Source organism: Macrobrachium nipponense, chromosome 46 (assembly GCF_015104395.2).
Source record: "Macrobrachium nipponense isolate FS-2020 chromosome 46, ASM1510439v2, whole genome shotgun sequence".
Lineage (NCBI taxonomy): Eukaryota > Metazoa > Arthropoda > Malacostraca > Decapoda > Palaemonidae > Macrobrachium > Macrobrachium nipponense.
The window spans coordinates 22232549-22255821 of NC_061106.1; the positions used below are offsets into that span (position 1 = coordinate 22232549).

The 23273-nt window shown below is 38.8% G+C and overlaps 1 protein-coding gene across 4 annotated transcripts; it reads right to left on the reverse strand.

Annotated features, from left to right (window-relative positions):
- Nucleotides 1-2483: 2483 nt before the first annotated feature.
- LOC135214807 (2-(3-amino-3-carboxypropyl)histidine synthase subunit 2-like) lies at nt 2484-21222 on the reverse strand. Of its 4 annotated transcripts, none has more exons than XM_064249178.1 (6): nt 21103-21222; nt 14926-15071; nt 7287-7399; nt 6797-7017; nt 5477-6293; nt 2484-2724 (listed from the first exon to the last, which is right to left on the reverse strand). In XM_064249178.1, exons 2-6 carry the CDS (start codon nt 15064-15066, stop codon nt 2496-2498), a joined length of 1521 nt encoding a protein of 506 aa, XP_064105248.1. In that variant the 5' UTR covers nt 15067-15071; nt 21103-21222; the 3' UTR covers nt 2484-2495. The 4 variants fall into 4 exon arrangements, with proteins under 4 accessions (XP_064105248.1, XP_064105249.1, XP_064105250.1 ...); XM_064249179.1 differs by having other exon boundaries at nt 21096-21208; XM_064249180.1 differs by having other exon boundaries at nt 21058-21171.
- Between the last annotated feature and the right edge of the window lie 2051 nt (nt 21223-23273).

Sequence of the window (23273 nt, forward strand, 5' to 3'; positions counted from 1 at the left end):
AGCTTACCATTATTGTTTTTCAGTTATGTTTTAATAATTGCATAATGTGTGGCTGCTATTAGCAACCTTATGGGACATCTCATGTGCCACATTTAGTTGCCTCGTTTGTAGATGACTACTCAACTAATGTTCTCAAAATTCTGGCAGTGCCATAGTATCAGTACATCAGAATCAGCCTTTCCTTTCAGTTGGTTATTATCATAGGTTTTTAGTTCACTTTATGGCGTACAATATTATTATGAATTTCTTATTCTTTTTCCCTCTCGTGTTTTGCTTTTCACACAATATATTAGCATTCTTTGTTGTGGAAGCTTGCCATGTAAGATGCCTTCCAGCTTGTTCGAATCAAGTGTAAACTCCCTATGAATAATAATAATAGTAAATACAGTGCCCTCTCATGATGACATTTATCAGTGTGAATCTTTTTCTTTTGCTTTTTCTGCTGTTGTCCATTTACCTTCAAAATTACATCATAATTTTGAATTCAAGCAATTTTGAAAGTGCTAAAGTTAATGGTAGATATTTGTTGTAATTTTCTATGGAGAATATGTAAGGTAGATAATAAATAACTGTTTTATAAAAATAAAAAATTTGCATAATTTCATATTTTTACAATGTGGCCACTTTATTTTCTTATCAACCAAATATTTTTCATCTCATACTGTATATGTAAATTGCAATGCTTCTTCTACCGCTTCTGCAGGAACTTTGCCAGCAAGAAATTCCTTTTGTTATATTCACCACCTGATCTTTTGTTGCTGGATTGCTGATGTGTCTTTCACCAGAAACAAAAGTCTTAGACTTTCCTGAGACTGTGGTAGACTTGATGAGTTGTCTGGATGAAAAAAATGCCTTGGAAATCAGCACACAAAGGGACATGAATTTCTTCAGCAAGCCACCCATCAAAACCATATCAGCAGCCTTCAACAACAAAGATTTTGTGTGAATCCCATGGATTTGTACAAAAAAAGAAATAAACTTTACTCTAAAAATGATCTTTTCAATCATTCTTTAATGAAAAACAAATATATTCCTGTACCTTTGTATTAACATAATACTTATAATGTTCACAGAGAGAACTTTGCAAGATTCAGATTTTTCGAAGATCAAAGGTTTTCCTTACAGGTAGTCCTGACCTGTGATGGGTTACTGATAAAATATTTCATAACTAACAACAGAAACCTTAATATATGTCAAAGACCTACTCTCCTCTATACATTGAAACATGAGTAATTACGTAGATAACAAGAGCTTTTGAAGATGGTTAAAATCGCTGAGATTCATGTCTAGAGAACTCTAAAAATGATTATATCAAAACAGAGGAAATAACAGATATGGCAAACTCAGATACTGTACTTGACAACAGACTAACTTCAAAGATTTGAATGGTTTGAGTTTGCGATTAGATGAGGAAAGGGAACAATCAGTAAAGGAGGTGGTATATATGAGGCCCAGAAAACTGAGACCACGAACAAAAATAAAGATTTTGAAAAACCAGATGGGATTCAGGCACAAGGTGAAGAAAAAAAAAAATTAGAGAAAATTCATTAGACATCCAGCACCCACAAAGTACTAACAAAACAAGAGAATGATAATGAGGATGAAATGGAAAAAAACCTTTAGAGAGGATAATGTTAAAAACAAAAACACAATTCAATTTTCACTATAAATGTACAGCAGTATCAAGTTACAATTACTCTTGTACACATCCTCTACCTACAGATGCTAGTGCTCCCAGCAATGTTCAAAATAACAAAATCCATGATACAAGTTATAAAAATTAGTAATAATTAGAACTGATAATTTAGAATTATGATATTGACAGAAATTAATTAACAATACAGACCAAGAGAATTAACTGGCTCTTACAGAGAAACTACCTGGACTTTTTCATTTTACTTCATCACTGCTTTGTTTGCATACCTAGGCTCGGCAACTTTCTAAATTTATTTTAACTTTGATTTAAATCATTTTGTGTGCCTTGCTATATAACTTAGAGCAATATCTTTTGAACATGCTAGGCACAGGAAATGACTCAAAGATAAAGATTTTGTTAAATGTGTAATTTGTAGATCTTTAATATTGCCTCTGAAAGGAGACAGAAGGCCAGAGTGGTATTATTCTTAATTCTATCTAAAAAATAAAATTGAGTGTAAAAGTAATGACTAGACAGACAATTCATTACTTACCTTCAGAATGCTTAAAATGCTGTAGGATGTAACTTTAGGTAAAGCTATCCAATTTGAAGGTAACTGTTTGTATATAGTATGGCACAGTATATAAAATTTTTCTTGTAGAATATACTGAAGGAATATGGCAGATACTTTATAATATACTCTTAAAATTACAATGACAACATTATAATGCTGCTTTATCAAACTGCCAACCTGTAAATATAAACTGATGTAGAAGTAACCATAATTTGTAACAGACTATAAAAAAAGATACAAAATAATGTAACAGGAATAAAAAAAAGGCCAAGAGTTACTAATCAATTATGTATTACCATCATCTTTTTCATCTTTATAAACAGATGCAATGCCATGCCTTCCCTCAACAACATGACTAAGCGGTGCGGGAGCAGGCAGCGAAGGATCAAGGCCTTGCCATGTGCGGCTTTTCAGTAACTCTCCTCCTCCTCCTGCGTGGAGTTCTGCAACAACCATTCCATTCTGTAGAACAACAGCACCTGTGATGCTGTCTACTACTCCTTCCACTGTTTCACTGAAATTTACAAAAAGGCATACATCACAAAAAAAATTTTTTCTCAGCAATTCTAATATTCCCTAAAATAAATAGTATATTTATTTAGAATGTGTGCTTTATTGAGTTGTTTCACTGGAATTGCTCAATGCATGCCTAATTTCTAGGGTCAGTATGTTATTATTTCCTTAATACACTGGACTGTATAAACTAGACTTAAAAAAAGTACGATCATTTCTTCAGTACGTATTCTGACACAAACATATACGTATTAAAAATAATCTAATGTTTCATCAAAGAATGGTCTCTTGACTGTGGCTAGGACAATGTCGTTATCTGAAATTTTATATTATATGTCTATAAATGATGTTTCACACCAAATAACAGAATTTAGTGGGTGCTCATAACTGAGGCTTGCACAATATGAGTTACACTCGCTGAGAAGTTTTTTTGTCTCCTGTTCATCATTCATTGCAGTACAATAATATTTAAATATAAGCATTTATGGCACAACGTCTGACCATTACTGTATACAGCAATTAAGAATTTACACTAGTACAGGAACTATAATAAAAATATATTTCACACATACAAATTTATGGCTTTATAATGAAGCCTTATCACCCGACTTGGTAGACAAATCACAAGCAGAACAGCAGGTTAAAACAGGTAGAGCAATATTATAGCTCAAAAGTGGGAGAGACTTCTGAGTTCTCTCACCTTTTGATTCTGTCAGTGGCTCAGAGATGTATATTACGAATAAAAAGTATACATACTAAGGAGGACACCAAAAATAACAGTTTGTAAGAATAACCAAAAATAATTTCAAATAATTTTGTGTTTAAACAAATCACTAAGACATCACTTTAATAAATCTAAGTGTCCCTTAGTGGTACTAAAACAGATTCTTGAACTTTCAAGCTACTATGTTTGTCTGAAATTAGACTAGTAGATGGTATGGTGCTATAGGTATATCTGGTAACTATGGTTCATTTGAACCCTGTGGTTATACACAGTACAGACAATAAGATGGGTACCTCATGTCCAGAAAGTGGAATCAGCCCTCAGACTATCTGACATAGTGGAATGAGCATATATTGGTGAAGCAGATCTGGAGGGCATAAGTGACACAGGTCTTAGGAAACTAGTTTTCTAATTCAGATCTGGTCCAGCAGTTGTTGCTGACTAACATTCCTTTTCTAAGAAGAAGTTATCCAAGGATCTGAAAGCGTTTGCTCCATGTGTAGGAAAGATTTCACAGACCCTGTGAAAGCTGTTATCTTAAGGCTTGACTTTGTCAGGTTATCATGACCCTGAAAATAGCTGCACGAGGAGAGGATTCCTTGAAGGAAGTGACAGTAGTTCTTATCAATTGACCTGATGACAATCAGGAACCTCCTATTGTGGAAAGGTTCACACAAAGAACCGAAACTGAGGACACACCCCAAACTAGTAACACAAGAGTACAGTGGACATCTCAAGACAAAATACCTAAATGTAGATATAGATTATTCTCATGGGAAGTTGAGGAATGAAGCAACTGAGTGGCTTTCAAGGTGTCTTAAATGAACATAATGCTGTTCCCAAGATCAACAGTACCTAAACAATACTGATCCTAACAGATGGACCAAGAAATAGTTTTGACATGGAGCTCATGGGGGAGGTATCTTAACTATTTGTAATCAGATTTTAGGACTACAGCTTCCTATTCTAAAGCTTGGAACCTGGGCTGTCATGTCTCAATTGGCATGTCATTTTTGTTGCTTTATCCTCAAGGGGATGTCACTACTTCTTCCTAGACCTGTAGAATGGTTAGGAACTCAACCTAAGACACTCATACATTGTTTAAAGATTGCAACTTATATGCTTTGTCTTCTTTTAATATTAATATTCAATATGATTGCTCATTTCATTTTAGTCACCGACACACTGAGGGATGCATACTTGCTAATCTTACCAAGTGGGTTCAATATCACCATTTGGTGATTCCAATCTGTTTTTATACAGAGGAATGTATATGTCAGTGATTTGTCTGAAATTAATACACTTCAATTCTCTTCGGCAATGTCATCTTTGCATTAATGTTTAGTTCTACAACAACCAATCGAAGCATTTGGGAAATTTTAAAATAGATTGTAATTGAGCACCTCTCCAAAGATTTGGATGATAAACAGTTTACATTATTATCCTTAAAATGCTGCCTTAGTTCCAGCTCAGTCATTTTTAAGATGCAAGAGGATAAGTATATTCTGCTTTTCTTTTAAGGTCTAAGCAAAGTTTAGTAGGGGGAAGGTAACAGACTTTCATCTAATTTCTGAAGTTCATGGGGCTAAGTACCAATATATTCACCTCTCCCTACATCCCATATGATTCAAGTTTAATTATACAGGATATTTAATCAAACACGGCAACGGAAAAATCCTAAAAGATTTCGTAAGACTTCTTTTTTGACAAAGCACCCAAATTCACTGACTGAAGCATATGCTTATAACAGTGAATAATATTCACGCCTGAAAAATCCTTAATAGAATAAAAAGACCTTACACAAATTGGAATATAATTCACTCTAATAATGTAATATCATTTAGCAAAATTTTACTATATCAATAGTGTAAATTAAGATAGTTTTTGAAGTTCAAGTTAAAAATAGCTAAGTTAATAGCATTTAACTTACCTTTAGTAATAGCAATTATGCCACACCAGTAAAACATTAATATTTAAGGATTTACTTCCATGTCTAGTTTCATTAAACAACAAACTCTTGATATCCTACCTTACACCCAACCTTTGTGTTTTATTAGTTAGAAGAGACACATTCACTTGTTCCTCTACTGGGACATCACTCATCTCAACATGTCTTGTGCCACCTGGCAACAGCTGCCGGAAGTCAGATTCAAATTGAAGACTCCAATCTTGTCCATCTAGTAAGGCAACTTCCAATTCCCATGGAGTTATCAGTTTCTTGTAGAGTACTGGGTCAATATGACGTTCTATAATAGAGGTTTCTGGGCAAGATACATAAACAAATAAATCTACTTCTGGTACATTACAAAGTTTGGGTTCATTTGGTTTGCCAACAACAAATGTGTAACTTCTTTTCCCTGCTTTCTTTATAAGCCTTTTTAATCTGTCAATAACATCACGGTAATTTGCAACTCCAAGGGTACCAACAAGTACTCCAATTATTTCAGCATCTTTGGCCATTTCTAATTTAGCACTACGACTCATAAGAGAACGAACACCAGACAAAGTCTTAACAGTAACACTTTCTGGTACCACACAGTGAAATGTATTTTCTGAGAATCTTAACATCATACTGGTAAGAGTTGGTCCTTCTGGTCCTAAGAAAATAAAACTATAGTCTCTGATATTATCATTATGAGGTAAAACAACCTTTCGTCCATTAAAAATAAAGAAAGTATCTTCGTTTTTGGATATATCACAGTTCTCTTCAACATCACATTTCTTATTTTCATTGTTCTCAGAAATACTTTCCAATTCATTGCAAGCAATCTTACTGAAACCTTCATCTAAAAGATCTGATGATATGATGTGCGGGAATTTTTCTCTAAGTTCTTGAAACATTTCTCCTGCAAAAAGATAAATCAGGTGATTTTTTGCCCAACAGCAATTAAAACACAATACGTATGTATACTGTAGTAAGATTTAATACATAATGCATAAAACCCGAACCAACACTTTCCCATGTAGTTTTGGATACTATTTACATACTCAGTCAAGAAATATCAAATGGGCCCAAGCTTTTCCAAATTATATATTTATCTTATATAGAAAATTAAATTGCTCAAATACTTTAGTGCAAAAAAATTCCATAAAAATCTTAAATATACATAGTACCTTGACAAACATGTAAATACTGACTTGTTTGCCACACTTCAAACTAATCCAATACCAGTAACATTTTTTAAAATATTACGGTGGCAGTAGTTTCACCCTTTAAAAGTCTATTTCATAAGTTGACAGTAGATAGTAGCTCCTGAAAAGTATCATGATTTATACACTGCACAGCTCAGTGATCCAGTAATGCTAATTCATAAGAACAATACAGTACACTGTCCAGGAACACACTTACCTGCGATATAATGACATCTTGTGTCATAAACAAAAATAAGTTTGCTCAAGGAATCTTCAACTGTAGTACAAAGTTCTGATATCACTTTATGGATATCAATAGGTATCCTGGTAAATATATAAAGCACAGGTAACCTTCTTGATGGACTAAGGCAAGTACGACCAAAATGAATGACGGCATCTGCACCAACGTGTTCAGCAGCAACCTCATCAACACAACAACTAAAAAATTAAAGGAAAACCCCAATTTAGAATATGTATATTACAATCATGTGCCACTTTAAAGATGCTTCATACAAAAATATTCTGAAAGTTCTAGGTTAACTGAGATAGGGGTCTCAATTTACCGAAGGTCACATCTACTGTCATCACACTACAATTTATCTAAGTTACAGTATTGACTATTTGGCTCTAGTCACAGAGCCAAAGAGAGATTTTTCTTATTCAAAGCACACAGATAAGATTTTACGTGTCAAGAAAAACCTACTGACCTTCCATAAGTTGTATCACCAAGAATGTAGACATTCTGGCTCAAACGTAATGTCAAAGTCCTAGCAACTGTTGAAGCATCAGCTAACAGTTCATCTGGAAACTGCAAGCATACCTAAAAATAATGAAAATTTTGTTAACACACTCAACGAACACTAACTATAATTGGCAAAGTGCATAGCTTGTTTAGTGAACAAAGTATACTTTATATATTAATAGCCCCTTGCATACACAATTTTTTAACTTTACCGGTTTTCAGCTGGTGCTAAGTTATTTATCCTAATGTTAAGACTGAAGGTTTGTTTCATATATTAACAAAGGTTAATTATGCTTGCTACAAAATATCTGTATATATCCACACTAGACTTAATATAACAACATAATACATACTGACTTTATGCAATCAGAAAAGGTGTAAAATTGAGTACCTATCACAAACCAATATCTGCACTCTACAAAAGAGTAAGAGTGCTCCCCAAAGTAAGGGATACTACTTTGGGAGGAAGAATCAGGATTTTTTCCACCTAATGATGATTAAATTCTTAACTTTCAACTCAATTCAACAAACGGGGCAGTGTAGCAGAATTATAATACATAAAAGGTTTATGATTTGCATGGATATTTCAAAGTTCCACAATTCAAGACTAATGAGGGAAAACAAACAATTCACAGATTTGATCACATCATGTAAATATAATTAACAATATAAAGTAACATGACATACTAACAACCAAATCTATTAAAATACTTATAGGGGTTTTCAAGCAGTAAGTGAGGCAATTTGAAGTGAAACTGATCAAGCTATGCTAGGAACAGCAAATAATATCCATACATATAAAAAAGTTTTGTCTTTTTCAAATGAACATGATATTGTCATGTTACAATAAAGTTTTATACATACTTACCTGACAGATATATACTTAGCTATAGACTCTGTCGTCTCCGACAGAATTTCAAATTTCGCGGCACACGCTACCGGTAGGTCAGGTGATCTACCGCCCTGCCCTTGGTGGCAGGACTAGGAACCATTCCCGTTTTCTAATCAGAATTCTTCTCTTCCACCTGTCTCCTGCGGGGAGGCTGGGTGGGCCATTAATCGTATATATCTGTCAGGTAAGTATGTATAAAACTTTATTGTAACATGACAATATCATTTTTATACATTCAACTTCCCTGCCAGATATATACTTAGCTGATTAGCACCCATTGGTGGTGGGTAAGAGACAGCTAACTACTGAAATAGACAGGTAAACAACATATGTTGTAGGTATTAATAAACCTTGGTTCCTACCTTATTAGGCTGAAGACTTCGCGGCTACTGCCTTGGAGTCTGCTTAGCCTCAAGAGCCTCAGCGAGATATTGATCTATGGCTAAGAGTTCTTGTGGGTCTGCCAATGGGGTCTTATCCACTTACTCGGCAGAGCCTAAAGGCCTTTGTCATTGGGTGCTATTCCACTAACATGACAATACACCTTGTTCAAGGAGCACAACACCGATCCCGATCACCTGATCCTAACATCCATGTTAGTTCTAAGATTGCAAGGAGTTATCCCCGAACTCCTTACAAACAACCAAAAACTCGAAACATAATTACACTTTCATTTATACAAAATATACAAAAAAATTTTGTACTCCCCGACTAGCCATACATACCCTTGATCCCCTACCAGCAATGACACTATGCGCCCGTGCGACATCCGTGAGCTTGCTAATAGAAAACCAAGCACATATCTGACAAGAGGGTTTATGTACGATAAATCAAAATATTTTAAGGATCAGTCTTTGCTCCAAGACCCAGCACTGTATCTGCTGATACAAATGGACCTAGAGAGAAGCACTTCTCATAGGTCACTCTCACATCCTTCAGATAATGAGATGCAAAACACTGAATTGCACCTCCAATACGTAGTCTCAATGATATTTTTAAGAGACATATTCTTCTGGAACGCCAAGGACGTTACTACTGCTCTCACCTCATGGGTCTTAACCTTTAGAAGACCGAAGGATTCCTCCGAGCAGTTCTTGTGAGCGTCCGTAATTACGCTTCCCACAAAGAAAGCCAAGGCGTTTTTGGACATGAGTCTTTTGGGGTTCTTCACAGCACACCAAAGACCTTGTTGACAAGCTCCCATCTGTCTCTTCCTCTCTAAATAAAATTTAAGAGCTCTCACTGGACAGAGAGACCTCTCTGTCTCTCTGCCTACGAGGTTAGATAGACCTTTTACTTCAAAGCTTCTGGGCCAAGGTTTTGACGGGTTTTCGTTCTTTGCCAGAAACATTGTCTGGAACGAACAGATGGCAGCATCTCCTTTGAACCCCACTGTGGAATCTAGAGCGTGCAATTCGCTCGTCCTCTTGGCTGTAGCGAGAGACAACAGGAATAAGCATTTCCTAGTGACGTCGCGGAAGGAAGCCAGATGTAAAGGCTCGAATTTATCCGATGAAAGGAATTTCAGGACCACGTCCAGATTCCAACTAGGTGTTCTATGGAGTTGCTGCTTTTGAAGTTTCAAAGGATCTAATTAGATCGTGTAGATCTTTTGTTGTCTGCAATATCTAGCCCTCGATTTCTAAATACTGAAGACAGCATGCTTCTGTATCCCTTTATTGTTGAGACAGATAGGTGAGATTCCTCTCTCAGAAAGAGGAGGAAATCGGCAATATTCACTATAGAGGTACTGGAGGAGGACAACTTCTGACTCTTACACCACCTCCTAAAAACTTCCCACTTCGATTGGTATACTCTTCTCGTCGAAGCTCTGCGGGCTCTAGCGATAGAGCCCGCAGCCTTGCGAGAAAAGCCCCTCGCTCTGACAAGTCTTTCGATAGTCGAAAGGCAGTCAGAGCGAGACCTGGGAGGTTGTGATGAAACCTCTCGAAGTGGGGTTGTCTGAGTAGATCTGGTCTGTTTGGAAGAGATCTGGGGAAGTCCACTATCCACTCCAGTACCTCCGTGAACCATTCCTGGGCTGGCCAAAATGGGGCTATTAGTGTCAACTTCGTGCTCTTTGAAGCTACGAACTTCCTGAGCACTTCCCCCAGGATCTTGAACGGGGGAAAGGAAAGGCGTAGGCGTCCACACCCGACCAATCCAGGAGGAGAAACGCGTCTATTGCGAAGGCTCTCGGATCTTCCACTAGAGAGCAAAAGATCTCTACTCTTTTGGAGAGGAACGTCGCAAACAGGTCTATGTGAGGTCTCCCCCACAGGGACCAAAGACTTCGACACACTTCTTCGTGTAGAGTCCATTCTGTGGGAAGGACCTGATTCCTCCTGCTCAGTCTGTCCGCCCTCACATTCTTTATCCCTTGTACAAATCTTGTGAGGAGAGTTATGCCTCTTCCTTCTGTCCAGGTTAACAGGTGTTTTGTTAACTGAAAGAGGGAGAAAGAGTGTGTGCCTCCCTGCTTGCGTATGTAAGCCAGAGCCGTGGTGTTGTCCGAGTTTATCTGTATCACCCCGCCTCTGACTATCTCTTCGAAGAACTTTAAGGCTAGGTGTATGGCCACTAGTTCCTTGCAATTGATGTGCCAGGACACCTGTTCCTTTGTCCAGGTGCCTGACACCTCCCTTGCTCCTAGTGTCGCTCCCCATCCCGACTCCGAAGCGTCGGAATATAACACTTGGTCTGGGTTCTGCAGGGCAAGCGATACGCCTTCGTTCTTTTGAAGAGGAAGGATCCACCACTTCAAGTGATCTTTTATCTCTTGTGGAAGCGGGAAGATGTCCGAGAGTTGTCCCGTCTTCCAACTCCACACCCCTTTCAGGAAAACTGAAGAGGGCGAAGGTGAAGCCTCCCCAGAGAGAAGAACTATTCTAGTGAGGACAGGGTCCCTAAAAGGCTCAGATAATCCCTCGCTGAACTGCTCTTTCTCTCTAAGATGCTCGAGATTTTCGACAAACCTCGAGTGATTCTTTCTCGCGAAGGAAATACTCGAAAACCCCGAGAATCCATCTGAATCCCCAGATAGACCAAGCTCTGGCTGGGGATCAGCTGCGACTTCTCGAGGTTCACGAGTAATCCCAGCGATTCTATCATGTTTCTTGTTTTTACTGATAAGTCCTCCAAGCACTGAATCTCCGACTTGGCCCTGATCAGCCAGTCGTCTAAGTAGAGGGAGATGTTTATTCCCTCTAGGTGAAGCCATCTTGCCACATTCGCCATCAGGTTGGTGAATACCTGCGGAGCTGTAGACAGACCGAAGCACAGAGCCCTGAATTGAAAAATCTTGTCTCCTATTATAAACCGAAGATATTTCTTTGACAAATGGTGAATGGGAACGTGGAAATACGCATCTTGCAAGTCCAGAGAGACCATCCAATCTCCTGACGAAGAGCCGACATTACTAGAAGGCGGCCGTTTCCATGCGGAACTTCTTTTTCTGAACAAAGCCATTTCAGAGCGCTTACGTCCAGTACTGGTCTCCACCCCCCGATGCCTTTGGTACTAGATAAAGGCGCATTGTAAAATCCCGGGGAGTGTGGATCCTGCACAAGTTCGATGGCCTCCTTTTCCCACATTTGTTCCACCATTTGAAGGAGAGTCTTTCTCATTACAGGGTCTCTGTACCTCGCTGACAGTTCCCGAGGCGTAGATGTTAGGGGAGGGCTGTACCTCGAAGGGGATTACGTATCCTTTCTTTAGGACCGACACTGACCAAGGGTCGGCTCCCCTTTTTGCCCATACTCCTGCAAAGTTCAGGAGTCTGGCGCCCACTGGTGCTTGAAGGAGCAACAAGTCATTTGGTTTTCTTGAAAGGTCTAAAGGAAGACCTTCCTCTCTTGTCAGAGCTCTTCTTTCTGGCAGGGGGACCGAGCCACTGCACCTCCACGAAAGGGCTGCTGAGGGAGGACGAGAGTCCTTCTTAATCGTCGACACTACTGGGCGTCCTTTCTTGGACGTTTGTACTAGTAGGTCCTGTGTCGCCTTCTCAGTTAGCGAGCGAGATATATCCTTCACTAACTGAGAAGGAAACAGATGATCCGACAGAGGGGCGAACAATAAAGCAGTCCTCTGGCTCGGAGAAACCCCTTTTGATAATAGGGATCCATATACTGATCTCTTCTTCAGAATACCAGCACCAAAAAATGGGAAGCCAACTTCTCCCGAACCCGTACCTGTTTACTGCCTTGTCCATGCAAGACAGGACGCTATGGAGAATCTCTGGGTTTTTTAAGAACAAAACTCCGGATCTTTAGATTTGTTGGCCAGAACTCCAAGTGACCAATCCAGAAAGTTGAACACCTCTAAAGTGACAAAAAGTCCCTTTAGAAAGTGGTTCAACTCCGAAGTGCTCCACGTTGATCTGACCGATCCTAAGGAGTGACGTCTAGAGGCCTCCACTAAATGGGGAAAAGTCCGCATCTGCCGAGGCAGGAAGAGAAAGACCCATAGTCTCTCCTGTCCCATACCAAATACCTCTCTTTCCATGGAGTTTGGAAGAAGGCATGCAGAATACAGTCTTTCCCAACTCTTTCTTCTTGTCCATCCAAGAATCTAAAGAATGGAGTGCCTTCTTCATCGAAATTGCAGGCTTCATTTTCAGAAAGGCCGAAGATTTTGCCGTAGCCGAGCTCGAAAAGAGAGAACGAGGAGGAGGAGGAGCCGCCGGACTAAGAGAGTCTCCAAACTCTTGTAGCAACAATGAGGCTAAGACCTTATAATTCGAGAGTCCTTCATTTGCAGGAGGTTCGTCATCAGACAAATCGTCTAAACCTCGATCAGACGAAGGAGAAAGCTCTCTTTTGGAGGGAGAGTCCTTCCAAGACCTCCTACGATCTGAAGGAGAGGAGCTTCTATTTGGAGAAGAGTCATAAATTCCAGGAAAGAGTCTCCGACTCCTGCCTCCTGGCTCTTGACTATTCCTCTGGATCCTGCCTCCTGGGCTCCTGACTCCTGCCTCTGACTTCGGATTCCTGCCTCCTGACTCCGGACCTGCCTCCTGCCTCCTGACTCCTGCCTCTTTTTTTTTGACTCCTGACTCCTGCCTCCTGACTCCTGACTCCTGCCTGCTTTGCCTCCTGGCTCTTGCCTCCTGGCTCCTGCCTCCTGCCTGGATGACTCCACACTCCTGGCTCTTGGCTCTTGCCTCCTGGTTGACTCCTCACTCCTGGCTCTTGGCTCCTGCCTCCTGGGTGACTCCTCACTCCTGGCCGGTGCCAGACGTCTGATCGGTTCATCCACGTTCATACAGGAAGCCTCACCTCGAGTAGGAGCATCGATCTGGCGGCAGATACCTCATACGTCTGGAGGATCTTTTGATGGGAAGGGAAGAGTCTTTCCTTCTAGGAGGCTCCTTTGAAAGAACTCCTACAAAAGACGAAATCTGTTCTTGCATAGCCATCATGAACCTCTTCATAACCTCCTCTTTATCCTCTTCGGGAGGAGGGGAAGGAGGAGGGGAGGAGTCCATAGCCTCCACCTCCTGACTCCTTCTCACTCTGGTTGAAAGAATGGCTCTTCTTGCCTTCTTAACTCCCGAAGGAGACTCCTCAGGAAGTTTTCTGGGCTCGAATCAATCGTCGGAGCCTTCCAACTCCTCTTGAGTGGTCGAGATCGATCTGGAATCCCTCCAATCACGTCTCGGAGATGAAGATCCCGACGACGAAAAACACTCACGCAGGACGCTTTTGCAATAGCGATCCTTGGCAGTTTGGGGTGTCACAGAAACCGCCGAAGGGACACCTGATCGGTGGGGATTCTCCACAACCTCCTTTCGGTTTTCGACATTCCTTCTCCTCTGGGCATGTGAGCTTGGAAGAGGTCTAGACCTAGGAGCGTTGCGGAGCCGACCAGATGCCCCCTCCACTACACTGGGGACACTCATATCACTGTCCACTGAAAAATCACTAGCCTTACCTTGTATGGCAGCCATTTTGTTTTCCATCAACTTGAAGGCTGCTTTTAGATCCGCAAGTTCTTTCGCTGAATCTACAGGTTCTGCAATAGGAGAAGGGGCTGCAATGGAAGGAGAAGTAGCAATACTTACCCTTGGGGAAGATCCCAAGCTAGGAATTAGTTCAGATCTCGAACTACTTAAACTTCTATAAGAAGCCTTCCTCACTCTTTCTCTCTCTAACTTTTTCAAATAATTAGTTAGATTCTTCCATTCGTTCTCACTCAAATTCTCACATTCCTTGCAAGTATTAGTAAAAGAACATTCATACTCCCTGCAACCCTTGCATACAGTGTGAGGGTCTACCGAAGCTTTCGGCAACCTCACCTTACAGCCTACATTCACACAACGTCTCACAACCATTCCAGAGTCAGACATTTTTAAAGAAAAATCCAAAATCAAGTCCACAAAACAGTCCACAAAAGCGTATGCCAATCCAACAATCCAGATACATCACCAAAAGTCGGTCAAGAAGATCAATTGCCGGTGAAAAAAGAAAAATCAATTGAGAGGAACCAACAACAATGTTGATGGCCCGGGCGACAGAAGAATTCTGATTAGAAAACGGGAATGGTTCCTAGTCCTGCCACCCAGGGCAGGGCGGTAGATCACCTGACCTACCGGTAGCGTGTGCCGCGAAATTTGAAATTCTGTCGGAGACGACGGAGTCTATAGCTAAGTATATATCTGGCAGGGAAATTGAATGTATAAAAATAGAGATTTAACATCAGAAGTTTAATTTACCTTTTTAAAACCACCTGTTTTGATCCAAGCAACACAGCGACTCAACTCATAACACACCTCATGGTTATCAGTTTCTTGTAAAACTTCGACATCAAGGGTACGCTCCAAGGCAGCAGAACCCGAGTTTGTTAATGATGCCATAGTTCCTGAGGAAGATAATCATGAACTGGTATTTTACTTTAAACCATTATTCGATATTGGCATTTTTATTCTGCGATTTTGTTTCCTAACATTATTAGTAAGAAACTCATGCTCAAATCTATCACAAATTTACTGTTACCAGGATATTAACTAATGAACGTTTCTACCTACCTGAACTTTATCTGAGTTGTTAGTTTAACATGGTCATGGGAGTGGGGCTCCCAAGTGTATTATGTTAGTTCCAGTGCACTGTGGGTAAGGAAGGCTAGTACATCTGGAGCATCTTATATCATTTTCAGCTGAAAGCTGATTTGGGCTGTTGAATGTCACTAATTTGGTGGGATTTTGGAATTTAAGCACTGCTTCAGTTCATAGTCATTGTCGATTTGGTGCAAATGTAAAACTTGTGTCCCTAAAGTTAGGTTATGTTGCAACCCTATCATCTTAATTTAGTGACCTAATTTAGGTTAGGTGGGGGTCCTGGGGCAAAAAACCCACCCCTAGGGGCTAGGTAAAGCCCTGGTACCCCAGGTTAAGCTAAGTGGGTTACTTCATTCCCCAGCTAGCTAAGAACCCAGACCCTTGCTTGAAAATATCTTTTCCTGATGTTTTAATGTGTGCTTGAACATTTCTGACATTCCTTTCCTTAGCAAATGAATACTTTTAGAGATAGTTGCCCCCACCCTTCCATCTCACAATTAGGGGAACCACAGTGGTAAAGCAGAGTTTTTGGGTTGGGGGAATACACAGAACACATGAAATACAAGGACCTTAATCCCACTACTAGACTCAAACAGATTAAGGTTAAGTTTATAGAAGTTTTTTTAACTCGTATCATTCACTAGGGTAAGGACCTGGTACCCTAGTTTAACTTTGGTTAAGTGTCATTGGCTAGGTCATTTGCTAACAAAAGCATGGGTAAAAGTGATAGACATTGTAACTTCACCTCCTAGTGAAAACTCCTTAGAATAAAAGTTACTCCAGTCCAAGTACTTGAAGTTAAGCATGACTTAGGGGGTCCTGGGGGTGAGGCTCCCTCTAATCAGATCAGGCAGTTCCCTAAGTCAGGTTAAGAAGGTTAGCTCTGGTTAGTCCATGCCACATTGCTCTAGGAAAGGTTAGGTTAAGGTTCTTTTGTTCAGTCATAGCCAGTGCCAGACCACTTGTCTGAATGTTAATTTAGTCCTGCCAAAGCTTCTGATATATACAGTGTTACTTGGAAGGTGGGGGGAGACCCCCATCAGGTCAGGGTACTGCACCTTGAGTCAGGGGTAAACCTAGTTTAGGTCTTGCTAAAAAAATGATCAGTTTATCTGTTTACAGAGGCAGAGATTGTTTTAAACACAGAGGAAATAAGGATCTGCATCTCACACAAATAGTAGTGTAGTGTGCTTCTAACTGTGTCTATGTAGAGAGCACTCAGGAACCAAGAACCAGGTAGGAACCTGGGGCAAACTCATGCTCTTCAGCAGTCACGTTTTGATAAATCTGAAAAATGAGCAATTATTCTGCTAATGAAGCAGAGATTTACGATTTGATCAAAATTCTATGGATTCATATCCCTACTACTAGGCAACACATTTTTCTCTAATTATGTTCCCACTTTATTTTCTTACAACATCTGCTTCTGTAAGCAGATGAACTGCTCATTTTTCCACTGATTTCTACAATTAGGCTAAATAATGGTATTTCTAAGTATTTAGGAAAACTTAGATTAACCTACTAATTAAATATTTCATCGGTGTGCTGATATTGACTTTACATATAATGCAGTGAATTTAGACCCCTAAACTATAGGATTACCAAGTCAGGTTAAGAACGTAAGTTCTGGTTAGGTCAGGATACAGCATTCTAGGGAAGGTTAGGTTGGCCCACTTTCATTGTAGAATTTCTTACGTCTACCTGTCTACCTACTCTGCTTCCACTCCCAAAGAACGAATGAAAATAGGAAAATTAGCTACTATAGGGGAAACATCAGTTCAGGCCAACCCTCATCACGGTGGACGGGTCTTATTCACTCGATATTTAATTGGTGAAACATGAATACAATTGCAACTCTAAGCATACCATTTAAAAGACTGAAGTTTCGTCAACATATTGTTGATATATGAAAGCCCCATACGAACTAAAATAAGCATGTGAGCTCTTCGTAAAATATGTTTTCAAGGCAGTTTTGAAATCCAATATGGCGGCTACGTTTTTCATGGACGGTTCTCATCAGTGACGGACACCATCTTTCCCCAGCCTTCCCAGCACTCATTTGAACAATGTTAGCGTATGTATGTAACGTTTATTGATCTTACTCAAGATTGCAGTTGTAATCAGCACAATAAAACAACATTTTGTTGCCTATATTAGTGAAAGTATGAAACTTGTTATTCCCGGGGTTATGGTTGGAACTGAATTCATTCTTACCTTGTAATCGGCGGTTTTTATCCTTACTGCCATCACAACTGAAACTCCACAGTGCTTATTTGATTGTTATTATACACATTTTGGTCTCAGTTCACTCCACATTGCACTTTAAACCCGTTGCTGTTCCTGGTTTCTAAGCGCGCGCGCCATAAAACACAATTACAAACAGCAGACGACGACAGACGACGACAGACGACGAAACTGCAAAGTTTTATTCCCTAAACTGTTTACTTTACTCGTTATTTAGTTTAAATTTACATTGTTATTTAAAAATTTTGATTTAATTCATGTATATTATCCCTTTTTAGCAACCAAATTACCCCGAAAAATTACAGATATTTCTAACGTAGATAAAATCAAATGTTTCTAACGTTTTCGTACATCTGGCTGCCGAAAACCATAGAGGAACGAATACGGAAAAGTGCATAGAGGAACGACTAAGTTTTTTTTTTTTTTGCTTTTTGTTTTGCTAGCACTTTTCATTGATTTCAGTCTTTATTAGTATTTTGAATTTCTTAAATAATCGTATGCCAGAAATAAATGTAACCTTTAATGTTTGCATGCTTTAATGTTTTGCATGCTAAGAATGGCAAAATCATCGTTGCCACATTAGTGGAGGCTTCACACATACGCCGTCCATTATTATAAACTGTTTCCATGAATTCTAGTTGTCATAGTAATGCAATAATGATTGCTATTGCTTTAATATTTTATGTATATATACTTCCAATACATAGCCTAATTTCACCAATTTTCAACGTTTTTGTTATAGTCATTACAGTTTGGAGGGTCAATGTTCGTTACTAAAGAATCTGTAACCTCCTTAAGTCGTTCAGTTGACATAGTAAACCTGAGCCATATTTTCACTCGCTGAAATGACCATATCCGGGTGAGGGGCAAGTGGGCCCATCCCTTTGCCCTACGTGATGTACCCATGTTCGTTATTACTAACTAATATAATATTTATTACCTGCAATATAAACAAACTGTTGTGCATGAAATTTTTTTTAATATTTTTAAACTAAAATTAGAGCATACATAAACCACACAAATTGTCATAAAAATGAAACATAAATCAAGTGGCTATTATTGTTTAAACATGTCTTCGTGATGAAAATTAGCGCACGCACGGATTCCTTCCCAACCTCTCTCCAAAATATTTACCCAACACAAAACCAGCATTCACAAAGGGTCCCCCAACCATGTAGGGTATATAGGAGGTTAATAATTAACAATAAACAACACAACCTCATTCATCAGCACACTATACGCTATGAGGAGACATGTCTGCCAAATTTTCAAAACAACTTTACACTTGTGTGACAGACCTTTGAATGGTTTTCGAGACAAACCCTGAGGCTATAATTATTGGATTATAGGGATTTTCATTTCCAGGTATTTTAATGTCCCTTCCTATTCCGTCCTCTCTCTCTCTCTCTCTCTCTCTCTCTCTCTCTCTCTCTCTCTCTCTCTCTCTCATTTTTTAAATTTTACATACCTATGTCCTGCTTAACTATTTTGCGAGCACTAGTAGATGCACCTACATTCATCATTACGACTGAATTAAAAACTTGAAAGTATTTAATTAATGCTATACAAGTATGAAATATATTTTCTTGTTCATTTTTCGAATTACGATAAAAGAAACAGAGAGAGAGAGAGAGATGAAGAGGAGAGAGAGAGCGAGAGAGAGAGGAGAGAGAGAGAGGAGAGAGAGAGAGAGAGAGAGAGAGAGAGAGTGAGAGGATCAGTGTATAAATATATCGGTCAATGGGCAGGTAACAACCGAGTGAATCGTTAGATATATCCACCAATGTAAAACTACTATTATTAGATAGATAGATGGAAAAATCATAGAAAATAGTTTAAACTGCAACAACTTTCAGAGAGAGAGAAGGGAAGGGAAGGAAGGAAGAAGGACAGGGGTGGCGGTGGAGGTGGGGGGAGAGGGTAGGTGGTAGAGCTGTTTACTGGTGTGTTCCTAGCCCTTTCTGGATAAATGAGTTTTGGTCTATTAGTACAAGGACAACGTGTAGTTATTCTTTACGATTAGTGATTCACGATACCCTTATAAATTAAACTTAGGCACTGGGGGTAATGCACTAAAGAAAAATCTCGTTCTGTTACGAGTGTTCGTTACAGAAATAGGTATTGCCCAAAAAAACGTGCTTGCACTGTCTCTGAAACCCATAGTAGACATGCTGCTTAGTTGTCAATCAAGTTTTATAACCAAGTATTTTTACAAGCTAGCTATTGAATAAATTTGTATTTTTCTCAGTCAAAACATATGCCCCTCAATGCTAACTTTCCTCTTTTAACGACTTTCTGGTCATTGCAAATTCGGCCCCATATTTTCTTATGGTGCGAAAACAGACAGAGGCCCATGGACCCGAACAAAACGATTGCGTCACACTACGGCGATAATCCAGCAGTAAAACATCTTCATATATCCAAAAAGTAAATAATAAAGATATATATGCATTACGATTATAACAATTACATGTATAGCTGATAACAATCTGCACGAATAACTGGTAAACTGTTCTGCAATGACAGTTGAGTATAGCAATTATTTACAATAGGTACGAAATTCAAGATGTCGATGACGTCATAATACAGAACTTGAAAGAACGTTCTAATTCAGAAAAAATAATTACTTAAATTTGAGTCAGAGGCGAGTTTACTTTTTCAATAACGAATATTTTCAAATTAATCATCATAAATATGTAAAATATTGATGTTTTACTACTTATTTAAAATTAGCCAAGAGAACGCTTCTCGTCATCTTCTACCACAACAGCTGTTTACGCCTGGCTTGTTGTTGATGAGAAAATCGTGTTTCGATTGTTGTGATAAAAGTGCTCCAGCGTCTGTGGGTACAAGTGGTGTGCGGATTTATCACAGGAAATGGTTAGTTTATTGGACACAAGCTACTCCGTAAACATCGAGATGGCGTCAATCTTCGAAACATTTTTAGTTGTAAGTAAAAATTTTCTAAAGCGTTTTTGTGAGATTTCCACTGCCGTGGGGCGCCATTTTCAGTACCCTCTGTTTAAATCTGTTTTAAATCTTAAAATTTGGCCTTAATTTCTAACTTTGGGGAAAATACTTACTTCGAAAGGAGAGTAGAGGTCTTTAGCTCCGTTTCTCACCAACAACAAGTCGCGACTGATGCCCATCTCGGGTGTCAGGACGCGTTATAATGTACTTTTTCGGAGGGTGGCTTGCACTGATGGTAGCTGGCCTGCGTGTGGCCTGCTTTGATGTTTTACCTAGCTACTTTTCTGAAAATTAACCAATACGAAAATCACATTTTCAACGGTACCTAGGTAGGTATAATAATGCCACAATGGTTTAAATTACAAAAATTTACCGAAGCGCCTGACAGATCGTACCTAGTAGTAGTGGAAAAAAATGAAGGCGTAGCCCCTAGCCCCCTACCTAGTAGGTTACAAAAGCATACCTACAACTATAGGTATGTGGCTAGCTAGGCTATAGGGCTACCGAGGTACTACTTTTTATGCTAGATATCAGCCTAGGTATCTCTTGAACAGAAATTATGTTATAAATATTTACCTGTACTATGGCATGATAGGATAATAGTGAACACATACCACTTACTGTTCGGATATTACTTCTATCGACTAAGATGTCATGTCAACACATGGAGTTCACTGGTAGTGGTAATTAAAGGCCCTCTTCTTTAAAACGGCTCCCTAAATCATCTTTCCTCGCTTGTGATTGTGCTTGTGAATTTTGATTATTTTATAACTACGTCTTTTTGATAAATGCTTTCCTACAGTCTTTATTCAGTCTTTATTATTACTATATATATATATATATATATATATATATATATATATATATATATATATATATATGCAAATGACAAGGAATACAGGTAAACGAATCATATAATATAATATAAGAAAACAATATATCTGACTATAATAAAACCGTAAAAAGAGTGTAGTGCTTGAAAACTTCCATACCAGAGGTCACATTTATACGTTTCGGCAACATTGTTTTTCTACCCTTTACATCTTTTTACTGTCAATTTCAGGGTTGACTGACCTCATAAGTCACGGCGCTTGGCCTTTTAGCCAAAGTCCTATATTCCATAAAAGCTTTTGTGGACGAGGTAGAAATAATTTGTCCTTTTACTTTTCAAAATCTCAGCCAAATGTTGATTTTCTGAGATGACCTGAATAAGAATATATATATATATATATATATATATATATATATATATATATATATATATATGTGTGTGTGTGTGTGTGTGTGTGTGTGTGTGTGTGTGTGTGTGTGTGTGTGTGTGTGTATAAGGCCCAGTATTTGATAAGTCCCAAGTGATATTTCTCTTTTGATTTATGGGTCTATTACAAAAACGTCAAAAAAAAGAATGCAATTAACAGTTCTGTCTAATGATTGATCCCAGTTCACAAGAACTTATAATGTTTTAAAGCTTTTTGTTACCAAATGATGTTCGAAGTGGCAAGATCTCGCTTAACACTTTAGTCCATTAATGATATTAAATAAACTATAGTACAGCAATGATGTTAAGAACACAGTATAGTTCACTAATGGTATTAAGAATCCAATAGAGTACAGTAATACTATTAAGAACCCACTATTGTACAGTAATGGTATTAAGAACCCACTGTACTAAAGTAATGGTATTAAGAATCCTCTATAGCACAGTAATGGTATTAAGAACCCAATATAGCACAGTAATGGTATTAAGAACCCAATATAGCACAGTAATGGTATTAAGAACCCACTGTACTACAGTAATGGTATTAAGAATCCACTGTACTACAGTAATGATATTAAGAACCCTATATAGCACAGTAATGGTCATAAGAACCCACTGTAGTAGGTGATGGTATTAGAATCCATTATAGCACAATAATAGTATTAAGAACCCAATATAGTGCAGTAATGGTCTTAAGAACTCACTCTGCTACAGTAATGGTACTAACAACCCACTATAATACAGTAATGGTATTAAGAACCCACTACAGTTCATTAATGGTATTAAGAATCGACAATAATACAGCAGTGGTATCAAAAACCCAATATAGCAAAGTAATAGTATCAAGAACCACACTTTAGCGCAGTAGTGGTATTATTGAGAACCCAATACAGTACAGTGATGATACTAAGAAGTGTAATCAATTAAGCCCTTCTATATGCGTGGAGCCAGAAAAACCATTTGCACAGAATGCTGCCTTGTAGTAAAAAGTCGGGTGCGAATTCGATTTTTAGTACTGAGCAAATAGCATTCCTGGCTGTCTTTCCTTGTAATATAGTTTAGTAGGGAGGTTTTTTTTTTTTTTTTTTCATTTTAGCGTAACTTCTATATCCCACTACACTTCTTAAAGTCAGGAAGTCAGTATCTTGATTCACTCTGCCGTCAGTGCACCTCACGCGGCGCACTGTAAGCATTACTCATGGGTCTTTGCAGCGTCCCTTCGGCCCCTAGCTGCAAACCCCTTTCATTCATCTTACCGAACCTCCATTCATATAATCTTTCTTTCATCTTATATTTCACACTCTCCTAACAATTGTTTCATAGCATAACTACAAGAAGAGGAGTTGCAAAGGTTGCAACAGCCATATCAACTCGTTCAGTACACGATCTCGTTGGAAATATCTGCGTCAAGCTGCAAGCTGTTAGGTCACGTGACCCAAATGCAACTTTCGCGTGCGTTCTGTTGTTACTAATTAAAGTTATCGTTTTGATGATTGTTCAGCATTTCTGTTCGCGTTCTGTCCTTCATTCTACT

Coding starts and splice junctions, on each gene's coding strand:
- LOC135214807 (XM_064249178.1), bottom strand. CDS start 15,066: ATGGCATCATTAACAAACTCGGGTTCTGCTGCCTTGGAGCGTACCCTT. Junction 6,294..6,796: donor AAGATGTCATTATATCGCAG/GTAAGTGTGTTC, acceptor ATCTTTTTGCAG/GAGAAATGTTTCAAGAACTT. Junction 2,725..5,476: donor ACACAAAGGTTGGGTGTAAG/GTAGGATATCAA, acceptor TGTAAATTTCAG/TGAAACAGTGGAAGGAGTAG.